The 17,617-nt window shown below is 40.4% G+C and overlaps 2 protein-coding genes across 3 annotated transcripts; one reads left to right on the forward strand and one right to left on the reverse strand.

Annotated features, from left to right (window-relative positions):
* The first annotated feature begins 8,258 nt into the window (after nt 1-8,258).
* Nucleotides 8,259-11,574, forward strand: LOC137594563 (prostaglandin D2 receptor 2). 2 transcript variants are annotated; one of them, XM_068314149.1, is made up of 3 exons: nt 8,259-8,357; nt 9,276-9,418; nt 9,749-11,574. In XM_068314149.1, exons 2-3 carry the CDS (start codon nt 9,290-9,292, stop codon nt 10,706-10,708), a joined length of 1,089 nt encoding a protein of 362 aa, XP_068170250.1. In that variant the 5' UTR covers nt 8,259-8,357; nt 9,276-9,289; the 3' UTR covers nt 10,709-11,574. The 2 variants fall into 2 exon arrangements, with proteins under 2 accessions (XP_068170250.1, XP_068170240.1); XM_068314139.1 differs by lacking the exon at nt 8,259-8,357 and having other exon boundaries at nt 8,797-9,418.
* Nucleotides 11,575-11,641: 67 nt separating this feature from the next.
* cenpq (centromere protein Q) lies at nt 11,642-17,617 on the reverse strand. The gene is made up of 8 exons (XM_068314159.1): nt 17,275-17,617; nt 17,110-17,167; nt 16,856-16,964; nt 16,542-16,610; nt 14,279-14,408; nt 13,145-13,264; nt 12,367-12,441; nt 11,642-11,833 (listed from the first exon to the last, which is right to left on the reverse strand). The coding sequence occupies exons 1-8, from the start codon at nt 17,377-17,379 to the stop codon at nt 11,672-11,674; spliced, it is 828 nt and encodes a 275-aa protein (XP_068170260.1). The 5' UTR covers nt 17,380-17,617; the 3' UTR covers nt 11,642-11,671.

A 17,617-nucleotide genomic window follows, 5' to 3' on the forward strand; every position in this document is an offset into this window, starting at 1 on the left:
AAAAATCTGTGTCTGAAGAAGTGCAGACTCAGGTACCACGATGATGGCCCACTGTTAGTGTGTCTTTGTCTGTGACAGCTGGTGCTGACAGTAAGTCCTTTCCTTGTATCTATTACCTCCCTCTAGAGACTTCCTGATCTCATACAAGACTTCTCAGGTTACTGTCCCTCCAGTGTGGTAATCAAAACGCTGAGGTGTCGGCAGGAAGTATTTTTTGGTATATTTCTGCAGTAATGGTAGTGTGATAGTTACCGACCTGGTTCCAACTGGTGTCTTCTCTGCTCCTGTATCTTCTCTCCACCCTCCATGTATGTGTGAGTCTCTGTCTCCCATCAAACAGTAAAACAAAGTGTGGGTTCACGTCCCTTTTATACATCTGAGTATGAGTCACGTAAAATCCCCTACTAACAAAATGACTATGAAAAAGAAAATCCTGAAACAAATTCGTACTTAGACACCATTCATTTAGGTAAATGTTGCCATCAGAAGAGAACACTTTATTTCTTGGATTTTAAAAGGTTGTTTACAGTTATGTCAACTGTAATGAGAAGCAGAGACTGGTATTAAAATGTTAACAGTTTGAGATTGGAGTTCATTTTATAGTCATATGTACAATAGTTTGAACAGTGCGCCCTCGCGCATTCACGCATCAACGCTCGCAACTTCATCTCATCGCAAATTTTTGGTAGGCAGTCACGTGATACCGTACGTGCATTCTATTGGTTAATGGCATCCGGAAGTGCACTACGTTCTGTGAGTCTCGGATTTACGTGAGACACAAAAGTGTTTTAAACAGTCGATAAGAGTGTGGAAAAAGGTAACACAGATAGAAGGTGGTTTAATATCAGTATGGGGAGGGTTCATTAACGTTTAAATTACGGTAAATAATAAGATAAATAGATTGTCGTTCTTACACGGAATTTGTTAATCGCGTGTGGTTCCTGGAACGCATTACCCACAAGGAACGAGGACACACTGTATAACAAGAAAACAAGTGATGTGTGTTACTGTATTCTCAAAATTTATAATGAGGGACATTTAATATGATATCCGCAGACATCACAAAGGCAGTCAGTAATCACTCAAAAACTAAAGTTAAAATGACATTTTTTCTGAGCTTACAGTTTGTACTGCTAAATATAAATAGACAAAACTGGTGACTCCTTGCTTCATGAAGAACTGAAATGAGAATTGTATTGCAAGCTCATTGCACAATGTCAGACATTCTTCAAAATCCAACTTGCACTTCTAAAACAAAAGCTTATAATATATAAAACTTTTTTTTCTGACTAACAGAGCAGAGGTCCCTTAGTTTATCTGTGAAGACTTATCTACCTACTGTATGTTAAAGGTCCTGGGTGGAGGACGCGGCGAAAGCATGATTGCTGTGTAAACACAGAGAAGGCGTAGCAACAATGTCGAAGTTCTCTCCCCAGATTTCATCTAAATCCTCCCAGAGCAACCCGACCAGATCTGCTGCTGTGACAAGGGTTCCACGTGGATCCCTGTAGGCTACAGCCCACCTCTTACATGAACATTAAATTCATATTATCATCACCTCTTAAAATGAAGGTAAATGCAACTAATGACTAAAGCAATGCCAGCTGAATGGGAAGCAGTGCTTTGGGATAAATGCCAACATGATGATATCTAGCATGTACGATGTGTCAAATGTTCACCGTCTCGGTTTGACATGATAACATGCTAACATCGGCTAATTAACACTATCCTAACGGGATATTATTGTCTGGAATGTTGTGGGTATAAATAAGTCTGTTCACCCATGTATACCAACATTTATAGAAATCCAGTTATACATTTGTAAAGCTTTAGTAGTTGTAGAAAACCCCAAATGACAACATTGTGTCGGCGGATCATTTCAAGCATTCATTTTGCCGTTCTGACGGTGGCTTAAATTCCAAGCATGCATTCATTCATTCATCTTCTCGATCCTTTCTTCTGGGGTTGCTGGAGCCTATCCCAGCTGATTTACGGTGCAAGAGGCAGGAGACACTCTGAGCGCGACACCAGTGCACTGCAGAGCAATACCAAGCATGACTCTGGGTATTCCATTCGATGTGAAAAATCAGCTTCTGCTACCTTGACAATGGAATCTCACAAATACCGTTACATCTACAGGCAACAGAAGACCGCATAACAGGAGCAACACAAATTTACCATTTGAATATTTTATTGAGCAATTAGTGTTTAATCCATCTTCTGTAACCAGTTATCGCATGCAGGGTCACAGGGGAGATTTAACTCTGGCTGACTTTAGACAGGAGGCTGGACAAAACGCGAATTCAACTAGGATCAGCATGTAGAAACCGATGTCACTCGAGTTCACACCTACACCAATTTACCTCTATCGCAGGGTTTTTTTTGGTGGTGGAAGGAAGTCAGATGGAACCCACATAGAGACATGTAAAACATGAAAACTCTACATAGACTAGTCCCAGGGATTAGAACCCAGGACTCCATGCACTGCTAAGGCAGCAGTGTTCCTAACTGAGCCAACCTTGGTATTTTAGAGCAAATTTAAACGTAGCTCTTTTCTCTTTTTCATTGTTTGGATTGAGCAGTGAGCAATTGGAGTCCTGCGAGGCGATATTTGACATGGAGAACATGGAGGAACGCTGGTCGAAGCAGCCCGGAGTGGTTCAGAGTTAGAAAGAAGAAGGAGCGACAGCTCCTCTGCCAAGGAAAGGTGCCACTTACACGCCGCTTTCATCCTGGAGGTAAAGTCAGAAGGAGTTTATGAGGAATATACAGTCCGTTCTGTGAGTAGGATGAATCAATGAGGACTTCCAACAACATTTGAATCTGCAGTCATTTCAGTGAAGCCACAGGCGTCCTAAAACCCACTTTATTACTCACTTTAAATTAATTTAAATCAAGCCACCTGTACAATAAATGAACAAGATGACTTAGCATGGTCTTGAAATGACAAGGATTTCTGTTTGACAGTTATGGGAGTGTCACCGGTGGGGATTTTGAAAGAGATGCTTTTCCACTAAATGACTGTGATCCTGCACACTATCCCCGTTACATATCCGCCTGTGAAAGGGCCCAGTCGCTAAAACAAAGCAACAACAGTCACACTGCTCTCATTTTCAGAAGGCGAAAGGTGCCTCCCCATCCATTCTCAACAGCCCCTACCCTGTCTTAACACACACACACACACACACACGCACACACACTCACACACACACACACACATACACACACTCACACAGACTGAGAGTGGTGTAAACTCCTTTATTATACCCATTTGGCGGAGCAGTGTCGACTCCTGTGAATAAAGATGACATAGACGTGAAGAAAAAGGGATGAGAACAAAAGAAGGAGGTGGGGGAAGAAGTAGAAATGTGAAGCCACCCCCACCCTAATATACTGGAAATTCTCAATGTGTAATACACCGGCTGAGGATGATAAACCCAAACTTTACATTCTATCTCGTCTTCTCTGTTAAGGGACAGAGAAGCTGACATATTTAGCTGTTAAGGGGAAAGCAGATGCAAATGTCCCTTTGAAGTTCAACAAAAGGGACGAAAGGGGATCTTTATCGCCGTCCTCGCTCACAAACTCACCTACTTTCAGTTCACGTATGAGCTCACACCAGCGGGACCAGACATGACACCACCAATGTGAAAGCATGTTCTCTGACACAAACGGTTTCACCTGTGTCTGGTCTAAAAAAGACATACTTTCTTTCTTTCTTTCTTTCTTTTTTTTTTTCTTTCTTTCTATGTGAAGAGTTCCAATTCAGCATTTCCACGTGGGCAAACCAGAGGCTCTGACGTCACTGACCCTGTCGTATGTGGGATACGCGTGAAAGGCCAGACAGATACAATCATCCTGCCTCCTATTCTCCAGACTACATGAAGGCTCATGTATTTGTCGCTGGTGAGCAGCTTATTTCATCCTAAATGAAACAAGGAGTTTCTCAATAAACATTTTTTTTAAAGCACACAGCAGCAAAGCAGAACGTTGTCTTTCAGTCCTGCTCTGTCCGTTACACATGAGCGCTGGTTTCCCCCGATCAAAACCCCTGCATCTAAAATTAGCAGTTTTAAAGGAAGTGTGGGTGTGCTACTGAGGTGGAAAGACCAGCGCTGCTTATGATTCAATTCCACAAGCTACTTTAAATATACGCACTCTTCTAAATTGTTGACCGATTACATTATAATAAACATTGCAAGTCTACATGAGTTCAAATAAAATGTCAGAAAATTTGTCTTTTTGCCACAACAGTTTCCATAGCTTTGTAGTTCTTTGTTTTGGGTTTTGTTTTGTTTTTTTCAAATTACAAATATGTCTTTATTAAGTGTGAATGCAATATAGACAAAGTGTATAAGATTGAGGGGGATAAAGGCACACATGGAAAATGATTTTGGGAAAAAAAGTTTTATATTCGATGGAATGTTATCATCTAAAAAGAAAGAAAGAAGGTCTTTGATCATTCAATATTATCTGTTGAGATACAATCATTAATATTAAGTAAGTAAATTCTAAGGAAGAGAATATTAACTGCAAAGTAAGTCGTACTAAGTAATATTAGCTGTTAAGTAAGGGAATAATAACTGTTAAATAAGTACTCCACAAGTACTACATAAGTGCATATTAATTGTTAAGTAAGTACTAAGTAAGTGAATATCAACTATTAAATAGGTTAAGAATATTAACTGTTAAATAGTAAAAAGTAAGTGAATATCAACTGTTGAATAAGTACAGAGTAAAGATTAAATCCACTTTATTGATCCCCAGTGTGGAAATAATCTTTACACTCATCATGCACATGCATATACATGTATATATATATATATATATATATATATATATATATATATATATATATATATATATATATGTGTGTGTGTGTGTGTGTGTGTGTGTGTGTATATATGTATATATATATATATATATATATATGTGTGTGTGTGTGTGTGTGTGTGTGTGTGTGTGTGTGTGTGTGTGTGTGTGTGTGTGTGTGTGTGTGTGTATTTATATATATATTTGTTAATTACAGCACAAAACTTGTATACAGGCCCCTGAAACAGACACAACACACTAGGTAGGCATGTAATTATTAACAGCAGTACCGAGGAGGTAGAGTGACGGGTCGGGACTTCGGGTTGTGCCCCAAACGAGCAGCTTGTAGGGGGGATAGCGCCTTGCTCAAGGGCGCCTCGGCAGTGATCAGGAGGTGAGCTGACACCTCCCAGAGTCAGTTCACACTCTGAGGACGGCTGGCAGGAGCGGGAATCGAACCGCCGATGTCTGTTCATAAGCTGTCCGCTGTACCACTGAGACACTGCTGCCCTGTACGTAAATAGTCAGTGAATATCAAATGTTAAATAGTACAAGAGAATAGTAACTGTTAAATAAGCACAAATGTAAGTGAATATCTGTTTAAACAAGTGCAAAGTAAGTGAATATTAACTGTTAAGTAAGTAAAAAGTGACAATATTAACTGTTAAATGAGTGTGTGCGTGTATGCTTGTCTGTGTCTCTGTGTGGCTCAGCGGTGCACTGGTGTCACGCCCGGAGTTCCCCCGCCTCACGCCCTCAGTCAGCTGGGATAGGCTCCAGCTCCCCGTGACCCACGACAGCGGATGAAGGGATAGACGATGAATGAATGAATGAATGAAGTACAATATAAATGAATATTTAAGTACCAAGTAAGTGAATTTTAATGTTACCTATATACAAAGTAAGTGAATATTAACATAAGTAAATTATTAAATATTAACTGTTAAAAAGTATGACATAAGTGAATCATTTTGTAGAATAATTTTGTCAACGATTCAGAACAAAATTACTTTTCAATGTTTTAAACAGTGCGATGATAAATTTTACTGAGTTTATAAAATCTAAATATTTGCACACATATTATTATTATTATTTGGGGGAGTTAATCTTTGAATTAGAAATATTTCAAATGTAAATGTCCTTTTGTTGCAGTATAAGGTTTTGTCACTTTGTAAACATGAGAATCAGTTGCCATGACAATTTCAGATACAAATTGCAATTGAGTTAAACCCACATTATTTGCTCCATCTCTGAAAGACATTAGTTCAAAGAGAATGAAGCCAGATAATTACATTTTTGTTTTAGTAATTTTGGAGGCCACCCACCATCAAAGCACTTTCATTAATCAAACAAACCAGAGAGCTTGAAAAAAAAAAGCATCAATTTACCTCCACCGGGTATCAACTATTCAAAAGCATATATTCTGGATCCCCTTGTAAATATTTGTTCATGTCCATTTTATTAATATGTGCCTTAATGGATGTGTTGTTTTCATCTGTCATTAGTTTTGTCTTATTGTCGTTGATGTTGTTTTATTGGTTAATTCTGTGTCATTCTCGATAATTATCCAGATGGAAGATAAAATAAACAAAATACACACTGTAATTGAAAGGACTGAAAGTTTTTGGATCATGTCATAATAGAACCATGCTCTGTAAATACTCGCCTCTAAAATAAAAACCCTGATGTAAAACATTATGAAATAATACAAATTCTGATATAATAATTCAAATGAAAAGCAACAAATGTCCATGTGAGATGAAACTTTTAGCAAGAGCATCAGCAAAATGATGAAGGTGTATACTGTATTCTTTCTTTATTATTTAGTCAATAACTAATTTTATCTGTGGATAAAAGCTGCACATAAATAGGAACAAATAAATAGTAGTACTGTATTTTAATTGGAAACTTACACTATGGTTTAAGCAAATAAACAAAAAGAGACTAATTTTTTATATTCTCAAAACTTACAATTTACAAATTGTCATTTATAGTCTTATTTAAAAGAAAAAATCCTATTATTACAATAAAATCCCTTTCAAATATATACCTACATTATTCTAGATATGAATCCTTGCAAGCTGAATATTCATTTCCAAGTAGAGTCCAGTTGCAAAAATAAAACAAAACCAACCAACCAACCAACCAACCAATCAACCAACCAACCAACCAACCAACCAACCAACCAACCAACCAACCAACCCTGTGACTCCGACAAATCCAGACTGGCATACAGTATTATGTTCACTAAATGAACAACACTGCCATCTTCTGGTATAGAACGACTATTGCATTGTAATAACAATTTACGCAGCGTGTCAGGAGCATCTCCCTGCATAACGCCCGTATGTCCCCTGGGATGGACTCCAGCAACCCCCGTGACCCGTGAAAGCGGAATAAGTGGGTACTGAAAATTGTTAATGAATGAATGTTCAATGATCTTACAAATCTGGCATGTAATGTTAAATAATGACTATGTAACTATGTAATCGTGACTATGTAATTTCCCTGCGGGGATTAATAAAGTGTACTTCTTCTTCTTCTAATAAATGTAATGATATTCATACGATTCATTTATGATCATGCTAGGGGAAAAAAAAACGTATTCACATTATTAGATAAAATATTACAGTGTTTTACTGTTTAAGTAGGTGCAGTTAATCCAGTTTAGGTCTTTGGCTGACATAAATGTGAAGCAGACAGATTGTAATGTTTTGATTGTTGCTATATAAATACAGAATAATACAGTACCAGCCTTTTTTTTTTTAACTTGCAGCTATACGTAAGGCCTAATGTTGTGTGCTCATTTCAGATTAAAAGCAGTGCTCTGTGCATTTACAATATACTAAATACATAGATGAACAGAAAAATTATTGTTATTAAATTATTCAATGTAGATTGTGTGCTTCTGATTACACAATGTTAAAAAAATATGCTCAAGAAAGGACCAGAGGGAAGAAAGAGCACCCTTTAGATAGTTGTCATTAAAGGGTGGGATCTCCAGAATAAGTGCTGAGTTCAGTGTTTGCATGTTGTGAAAGAGGTTTGAGGTTTGCGTTGAAGGTGTTAAGAGACTTGTATATGTATGTATGTATGTATATGTGTGTGTATATATATATATATTCACCTAAGTATGTTATATTCTGATTCATAAAAATGCATAAAATCTGAAAGCTTAGCTTTTGAAGCAGATTTTTTTTTTAATTTGAAAGCAAATTTTGATCATTCTTAGTTTACACAAATTGTTCACTTTTTCGTTTCCTGCCGGTCTGATTTATGGTGATCAAAGCTGATAAAAGCTTGTGTTGATGCAGAGGAAATGGCATTTCATTGGTTGAAAAATAATATCTCTGCTGTTCATAGATATGGTCATCGGAAGAAGTGTTGTAAGAGAGAGAGAGAGAGAGAGAGAGAGAGAGAGAGAGAGAGAGAGAGAGAGAGAGAGAGAGAGAGAGAGGGAGAGTTTGTTCTTATAACAGTTTGTAGACACTCCTTTTCTCTTTTCTCCTCCATTTCTCCTACACACACGGGGAAGGTAATACAAGGTAAGGAGTCAACTCTTCAATTTAACCTCCAAAATGATGTGACTGTTTCCTAGACTCAGTAGATGCAGACTGCAAAAAGGTAAATTTATCGACTCAGTGTAGGTTCTAAAAATATGAACTTGAGAAACTCAGAAACACAGGTAAAGACTGTGTTAGACCAAAAGAGCTGTTATCATTAAAACTGAAGTGTTTGCATAAAGGCAGCTCGTATTGCAGCGGCACGCGAACAGGCCCAGGCTGGAGGTGTGTCGAACAAAGCCTTGGAGCAGCTGTGGCTGCAGAAAAAAAACCAGATACCTTTCTCTGTAATCACTTCTGCTAGAGTCCAACACCTAGCAGAGTCTCTCTCTCTCTCTCTCTCTCTCTCTGTGTGTGTGTGTGTGTGTGTGTGTGTGTGTGTGTGTGTGTGTGTGTGTGTGTGTGTGTGTGTGTGTGTGTGTGTGTGTGTGTGTGTGTGTGTGTGTGTGTGTATGTGTGTGTGTGTCGTGATGATGATGGAACATAAATAAGGATCCAACGGTGACATTCTGAGGACTTGTTACCAAGCAGATGAACCAAAACCTGTTGGTTAATCAAAAAGAAGAACAGGTCTATTGTAAATTCATGCAGATTCCTTTTAGGGGATAATAAACAGTGTTTATTACATCCCATGTCTCTCCTTGCATTAAATCAATGTAAAGTGATGTCTCAGGAACGAAACAAGACAAGGGAAGGAAATATGCGGTGGCTTGTTTGGTGTGTGATGTGTACACAGGCTTGTCCATATTTTATGCAATCAACACGGGTGAAATCCTTTATGAATGTTGCGCAGTTTCCGTCTTAGTCAATGAGATTTCATATTTTTAGAGAAAGACAGAAAGATCTAACATGGACCATTTCTTCAAATATTTTCTCTGTGTGTGTTCAATGCATCTCAAGCTAACATCACCTCCATGGCTGATATGAATGGAACACAGATTCCTTTGAGTGCAGTCGTCCAACACTTATCCAGCAATAACAGCTCCTGGCAGACAGAGGCCATCAGGGGAATCCAAATCACGGCCACTCTCCTCATCTTCCTGGTGAGAAATCCTCCAGGATTTGACCTCTGACACTAAACATCCTGTTGGTTTAGATGAAGAGATTTCCTAGAATCAGCTTTGTGGGTTGTTGGTTTTTTTTGTTTTTGTGGATTCATCTTTGTTCCTATAGTTACATGTTTAACAGATGCAGATGTTTTCTCTCTTAAATCCACACCAGCCAATCCTTTTTTTCCCCAAGATCAAATAAATGAGTAATCGCTCCAACTATGTATTAATGAGAGTTGACTCATTGTTCTCATTTAAATGCCTGCTGTAACCGTGTGTCATCCTGACTCTAGTGGGTGATACGGTCTTTTTGCTTCTCCTTAGGTGGGGGTGCCTCTGAATGGGCTGGTGGTTTGGGTCCTGGGCCTGCGGAGTCATCGTCACCTGGCCCGCAGAGGAAGCTGCGAGGAGACGCGCGCCGCCAGCAGTTTCCGCATTTACGTCCTGAACCTGGCTCTGGCCGACCTGGTTCTGCTCCTGCGGACCCCCCTCATGTTGGGTTTTGTCGCTCACAACTACAGCTGGCCGTTCGGCCAAGTCTTCTGCCGCATGATCATGTTCCTGCGGGGGCTGGGGCTGTACACGTCCGCATTCCTCCTGTGCGCCGTGGCCGTGGAGCGGTGCATGTGCCTGCTGAAGCCCGTGTGGGCCGGCATGAGACGGCCGTCCTGGGCGGTCCCTCTGGCCTGTGGCATCATGTGGCTGGTCGCCACCGTGCTGTCCGCCCCCTACCTCCACAGCGCCGTGCTGAAGGAAGTGAATGGCAAATACTTCTGCTTGGAGAGTGGCAAGTTCAACATGGCGCTGTTTGTCACAGAAACCATCGCTGGTTTCATCCTGCCCCTGCTGCTGTTCTTGGGGAGTAACCTGGCGGTTCTCCTCAGGCTTCATCGAGGTGCACCCCCAACACCAACTTCCTCTTTTAACTTTTCAGCCGCCCGCAGGATGAACAGGATGTACCACGTCCTCTTTTTCACCATGCTCCTCTTCCTCACCTGCTGGGTGCCCTATTTCTTCTGTCGGTTCCTGCGGGCCTTGGCTGAAGGAGATCCCGGACGAACCGAACTGTATGCCAGAGCGAACAAAGGCACGTATGTGTCCTTGTTCCTGGTGTACATCAAGAGCGCACTCAACCCCGTCCTGTACGTGTTCGCGGCGCGGGGTTTGAGCCGCGCCATCAAGGCCTCCCTGATCTCCACCATCGAACGCCTCTTCAATGACGACTCCATGGATTCCATACGAAGGAAGTCGCTTAAAAACTCACTGAAGAACTCCCAGATGTAGTTTTTTTAAATGTTAGAATTGTAAAACGTAAAAAACGTGCTTAAGTATCTCCTTTTGCGCAACTTGCTATCTGATTGATAGTCTTGGCTCAGATTTCTGCATGTGGGAGGAAGCAGAGCACAACAAACATCTCATTCCACAAACAGTACAGGTTTTCTGTGCTGTCAGAATCCCGGCACATGCGTCATCAGTCAAACCAACATTACTGAAGGCTCTAAAAATGTTCCCGCTTCTGTTGCAGCACGCCAAAAGGAAGGGTTGCATTTGGACATGAAAACGAATTCATGCATCATCTTGTCTGTGTATCCAGGCGCAGGAAACACCTTCATTGTTTTAAACAAAAAAGCAGAGTGGAACACAGCATCCCATCTTCACAACCATCTTCCTGCACGTGTCGTCTCGGTTTGATACAGAATTTGACACCGTGTGAACGCATTTGACAAATGTCCAGATTTAACAGGCCCTGCTCAGAAAATCTGGTACCAGCATGAACTGGACTTACAGGACAGAAGCACATGCAGGACAGGAAGTTAAAACACATGATCTCATGGAGAATGCATCAGAAAATGGTTTTAATATTTTGTGTTGATAGTAAAAAAAGTACATTTGTTTAATCACTGCAGTATATATAATGGGAGCACTTTTAACTTCTCTATGCAATACCTATTTGACGTGGTCATAAAAGTCACTGCCGTTTCGTTTAATCTGGTTTGTAAGTAAAATATTATTTGAATGAAACATGTTTAGGCTCATTTAATGAGAGATTTGACATCATTAGTTTATCTGTGCCAACAAAATCAAGCACAACAACATCCACAGTTTGATTTTGGAACAGTTTTTGCCTTTTTTTAATCTACAAACTCGCACCAAAATGATCAAGACGAAAAAATAACATTGCAAGCAGGAGGAGGAAAGCAGGAATGTGTGAACACCTACAAATGTACTGCATTTAAAAATGTTTTTTCAGACAGGCGGCAAAGGTTCACCGGCCCGATCGGCATGTTTGTGCGCCTCCAGAAGCAGCGCCCGAGCGTCTCTGATGGCCTGCGATCCCTGCAGGATCTCCCCAAGTTCACGGGCAGTGGTCTCGGCGACACTGTCCGGTGTTAGGTTTTGCATTTGCGCCTGTGGAAAACAAAAGGTAAAAGGTTAAACATGGACAACGAGAAAGCAATTTAATCCGGAGTTAACAGAGCGGTTTGGAATGCACTTTCTTTCTGAGACCTAAATTAACAGATTGTTGTTTAAGTTTTCATGAGAACTGCAAGTTAGTAGAGTTTCAGTGTTTTTATAGTGAGTTCACACCAAAACCCAGAGCACTCCTTTTCATGTGGTGTTTTTAAACATATGCTACGGTGTCAGTTTGTGTTTTTCTTCTAAATGTTTCACCCTGTAGCTGATAAGATCAACAGACATTTCAAAACTACAAATGTCACACTCCATGCCCGTCAAAAGTCACATTTCCTTTTTTTTTTCACAATCTATAACTTGCACCACAGAAAACAAGTTTAGACTTTGTTTCCACATTGTTGAGGAAGTCAGCACTCTGACAGGTTTACCAGTTTTATTCAAAGTACGGAGTTTTCACACTGAAAATAGCTATTGCGGTAAAAAAAAGGACAACCTTAAAATTGTTCTGCACACCGACTCCAACTCACCTCTAACGTTATATCTTCTTTTTGAGGACACAAAGAGGGGAGATGGAGAACAGATTGCTCAGATATTTGCAGGATCTGTCAGAAGAGAAGAAAGGCAGCAGAAGGGTTACTTCATGTGTTGAGTGACTGTAAATGTTGTGTTGAATATCTGGTTTAAGTTCCCAGTAATTGACATTTGACATACGGTACATCTGACATTTCCTGTACATACCCAGGACATGTTACTCAAGAATAAGCGATTCGCCACATTTCATCAGGAGGTGCTAAACCTCACATACACGTCAATATTTATGAAGAGAAATCTGTCCTCTATATTCTGATGTCCTTAGGAATGATAATTGGCGTTCAGATAGTTCAGAAACATCGAGGACCACAGCAGCAACGAACGAGACGTGTATCAAAAACCAAGTGGCAGCTTGCCTGAATGGGTTTTACGCAAAACACCCACCGGCTTGACCACAGCGAGCTGAACAGAACGTGCCACAGCACGGATGAGTGGGTTCAAGGCTTTAGGGAGGGCCGAAAGTACACCCCTGTGTAAGCAACTAGTGCGCCAGCTTCAGGACAAGACTAAACAAGCACACCGCTGCCAAACAGACAGCAGCACTGAGATCATTTAATCTCCGTAAATTTGCTTTCATAATCAGTTTTATATTAAATTGCTGGTTGTGGTTTGAGCAATGTTTCAGTGGAGAAAGTACAAAATGTATGAAAAAATTAGGCACAAAAATTTGTTTTGTGCTTTTCCGTTTCGGATGCGTGAACGGGTGTTTTGTACCTCTTCAGCATTCTTCTCCTCTTCCTCGACCTGGTTTTTTAGCATAGTACACGTGTGCTGAAGGGCCTCAGTCTGCTCCTCTATTCTCTCCAGAGCGCTGACCACAGCCCTCAAATCACCCTGGAAACCACAAGAAAACAGTACGACATCATGTCACACAGCTAGACACCATTTCATTTACTAAATTATAGATAATTCATCACACTGCTATGCGAGTTATGCTTTTCCTAAGGGTAACAGCTGAAGGTGAAACAGATGAAATAACTTCATGGAACATTGTGTTGCTTAATTTATGTAGAGCTTTTAATTTAGACTTTTTGTTTTAAAATTATCAACTGAAAATTTATTCTGAAGAGCTTCATCATTGAGCAAAATTCTCATTTTAAGCTCCTAGAGACCAAAAACTAAAAGAAAATAAATCTGAGGCCGTGTCCACACATAGCCAGATCTTTTTTGAAAATGCTTTTTTTTTTCACCCGCATAGAAAAAAATTCACATCAACACGTCAGCGTTTTCGAAAAAAATCTACGTCCACACGAAAGTGCATCGATCAACACGTTTATAAGCAGAACAACTCCGAGAACGACAGGAAAGAGGACCGGGACGTGTGAAGAGTCACGCCGTTCCTCCTGGATGACGACCTCCATCAGAGTTCTCCCACCAGCAGGCAGCGCATCCCGGTCTGACCCAGAACTGGCGTCGGCATCTTTGCCGAGGAACTTGAACGAATGAATGAATATATAAACTTTATAACTCGTAAAGAACGAAACAGATGAACAATATCCAGCTGTCAAGCATGTTTATCAATGCATCTTTGACGTGGAGCTGTTATACATCAGAAAATAGCCGATTTTAACTCCGTCCATTCTGTGTGTACATGTAGACGGGTCACAAACACTGATGTCACAGTGGTTTTCGTCGTAGGGAGACGCCCCCTGAATAGAAAAAGTTTCAGTTACAGCGTTTTGTTTTCATACATGTGGACAGAGCCTGAGAGAAAATAGAAGCAAAAGCAGCAATTAAAATAAAAAATAATCACCAATTGTTTGTTTTAAAGCTAACTCCAATGTACAAATACAGGTACGTGTCAACTTCTTTAAGTACAACAGCGTCTCAGACGACGTCGTTTCTGACCGTCAGGTTGCTCAGAGTCGTCTGTCCAACCGCTGAATTCTTAGTCTCCTCCTGGTGGCGATGTGATGAAGGCTCCACGTATCTCTGTGTCTGTGCTGGAACTTTGAGCTGGGCACATTGAGCCAGGAACCTAAAACACATGGGAAAATAAACACCGGTCAAACCAACAAACTGATTAACGAGTGCAACATTTTCTTTCTGTGTGGTAAACTATTTTGAAAAAATGATGATCAGCTACCTTCAAGGAGGTCAAACGATAAGTAATATGTTGCTAAAACATGTAGCTTAGAACCGGAGTATTCTCAGTTTGTTTGATGTATTATTCAAGTTAATATATGTTAATCAGATTAATGACTGTGTTGTGCATGCTGTGAGAGCTTGCTACTGTTGATATGTCTACTTCCAGGCACAAAGCCCAAAGGAACTCATTTGCACTTCAGGCTTCTTTGTACGGTGTTAACAAATTTCTACTGAGACCGGAGGTGAAAATGCAGTTCTAGAAGCATTAATTTCCTTATTGCTTATTTAATCTATTATATACACAGAATAACTGTAGAACCAATCAATTCAAAGAAGTAAAAAGTTCCTAAATAAATACGTTAATCTTAATTGAATACATGCCACATGCACAAGTTCTCAGATGACGCTGTGATTGCGGTACGTATCAGGGAGGACTGTTTGTACAAGAAGAGGCAGAGTATGTTCTTCCTGAGGAGGCTGGCCTCCTTCAACATCTGCACTGAATTTCTTCAGATGTTCTAGACACCTCTGTGTGTTGGTGCAGTGGCACAAGGAAAACATGGAACGCCTGGAGGAGGACCGTGTTCAGAGCGATCCTGATGAACACCAGCCACCCCCTGCACAGCACATTCTCCCAGTAAAGGAGCCCTTTCAGTGGGAGACTGCTGTCACCGAGCACGTCCACAGAGAGACGGAGGACCTCCTTTGTGCCCCGTGCCATCAGAGTAACATGAGACTCTCAGAATAAAGAAAAACAGGGGGGGGGGGGGTAACCAGGGTGTCATATTAAATTGCTGGTTGTGGTTTGTATTCTGTTCTGACAGGTGTACCTACCCACCATGTGGGCATCTAGCTTGCTGTGCAATTTTGCATTCTTTATTTTTGCCTGCAGTAGGTCTAGTATGTGTTTGTCTGCATACTTGTGTATTATATTCGTATGTTGATGGTGTATTTGTTTCCTTGCTCTGTTGTCTCTAAACCAGTGGTTCTTAACCTGGGTTTGATCGAACCCTAGGGGTTCGGTGAGTCGATCTCAGGAGTTCGGTGGAGACGGAGGTCAAGACAAAACACCAGACACATCGTGTCGGGTGTTTTTGTCGAACATACACGAATCACTGTGTACGTTTGACACATCGTGTCAATTGGTGATGACACGCCCCCCTTAGCCATCACTGGATGCAGGTGATCACGCTACATCCATTAGCCTACCTGTGCTACATGGGATTTTGAGCACTCAGTATTCGATTTACGCCTGTCATGATGGGTACGTCATCTGATTGCTTTCTTAATATTTTGATTCATAGTAACTGTGTTGAGCAAAAAAAGACAGTGTTGTGCATGCGGATGAATATGTGCAACGTGAATTTACATGTACTGTATAACGGAACGTGATGGAAGTCAGCGTTCTGCATGATTTGCAATGTCAAGTAGAGAAACTCTAGTCTCGCACTGGCAAAAATAAAGGAACACTTCCTTAAGCTGCGTGGAAAACAACAGAAACAGACTTTGCTGTGAAAATGTCACAAGAGTAGCACTTGCCAAGGTGAAGCCACACATATCAGAACTGGTCTCTCAATAACAACAGCAGAAGTCACTCTGATTTGCAGGTAAGTCATTTCATACGAGTTCATGCAGTTTTGGTTTTATCCTTTGAAAAAGTTGACATTAATGCATTATTCATTAAATACACCAGTAAAACATATACTTACGTCTTAAATTTGAAAAAAAAACAACCACTGTATATATATATATATTTCTTTTATTTTTTTTACTAAAGAAGGGTTCAGTTCCTCCAACAAGGTTAAGAACCACTGCTCTAGAGTGGTACATAATTTCCTCCAGGACTAATAATGTATGTATATATATATCTATATAAATCAACCTATTTTACTGGAAATTAATGAAGGATAGACAAAGATCAGACACTTTCTCCTGCATGGTCATACTTGATAGAACCGCAATCTATGAAAACGAACGTGTTCTACATGTAACAGAAAGGATCTTCTTACTTTACTTTTCTCACCTGTTTTTGATGATGTTTAGATGTTCCTGACTCTCGTTCTTCCCTTTCCGCTTCAAAGCAAGAGTTGCTCTATGAAAACAGAACAAAGTTGATTTTTAAATATGTGCACTTTAAGCATGTCCAGTTCCTAGCCTGATCCTTATTGGATTCAAGTCTATTTAGAAATGTTTGTTCATTTATCTGTGTTTTCAGGTCAGTACACTTCACCTGCTATCAAAAGGAAAAGTATTTGTCTTTCATAAAAGGGAATTATTTTACTGGATCACTAGATTTTACACCTAATAAGGTGGATAGTGTCATCCAGTGAGACTCACAGTATGGACCAGTCCATGATGTTCTCCAGCAGAGTGATGGAGCTCCTTGGTATCAGCATCCAGTTTTCCTGACCTTTTGCTCGTTTAGGGACTGAAGAAGAGCTCTCAGCTACTCGTAACGCGAAAAGCAATGACAGAAAACAAAATGGTCATTCACCTGCGGTGTTGTCATACAACCTTGTGGTCTGAGTCTTGTGTTATTTCTCATCATTACAATTAAAATATCGTCGAGTGACTGGATGAGATGCTATTACCTTTCCTCTTCTGTCCAGCTTTTGGGTGTTTTTTCCTCAAATTGTTATCGTAACTATTCTGCGGAAATCAAAATATATTTGAAAACCTGCGATTATCATTAAGCAACAGCTTAAAGACTGATACCTTGTTAGCATCAGCAGAAGTATTGTTAATTTTTCTCTTACCGGATGCTCGGTCTCTTCTGTTTTCCCCAAGGCAGCAGGTTTTTTCTTGTTTTTTAACGCGGGTGTTTTGGTCGCGGTCCGGTTAGAACCTCGTAAAGGTTCCATTTCTGCTAACTAGCTAACAATGACGTGACCACAGTATGTCGCTATCGAGGCTAGGCTAACATTGATGCAACACAAAGTAAGGAGGCAAAACTCGAAGCAGTAATGAATCTCGTCTTTAAGTATTACACCAGCGGAATAAGTTATGCATAGCTATCAAACCATTTCGTATACTACATAAACCACTAAAAACAAACTACGTGATCAAGCCCCGAACGGCTTACTTTTCGCGGTGCTGTTT

Source organism: Antennarius striatus, chromosome 1 (assembly GCF_040054535.1).
Source record: "Antennarius striatus isolate MH-2024 chromosome 1, ASM4005453v1, whole genome shotgun sequence".
Taxonomy (NCBI): domain Eukaryota; kingdom Metazoa; phylum Chordata; class Actinopteri; order Lophiiformes; family Antennariidae; genus Antennarius; species Antennarius striatus.

Excerpts from the sequence above, each read along its gene's own strand:
- LOC137594563 (XM_068314149.1), top strand. The coding sequence starts at position 9,290 with ATGGCTGATATGAATGGAACACAGATTCCTTTGAGTGCAGTCGTCCAA. Across the intron at positions 9,419-9,748 it reads CCACTCTCCTCATCTTCCTG|GTGGGGGTGCCTCTGAATGG; the intron begins GTGAGAAATCCT and ends GCTTCTCCTTAG.
- cenpq (XM_068314159.1), bottom strand. The coding sequence starts at position 17,379 with ATGGAACCTTTACGAGGTTCTAACCGGACCGCGACCAAAACACCCGCG. Across the intron at positions 16,965-17,109 it reads AGCTGGACAGAAGAGGAAAG|CTGAGAGCTCTTCTTCAGTC; the intron begins GTAATAGCATCT and ends CGTTACGAGTAG. Across the intron at positions 12,442-13,144 it reads AGGAGAAGAATGCTGAAGAG|ATCCTGCAAATATCTGAGCA; the intron begins GTACAAAACACC and ends CTCTTCTGACAG.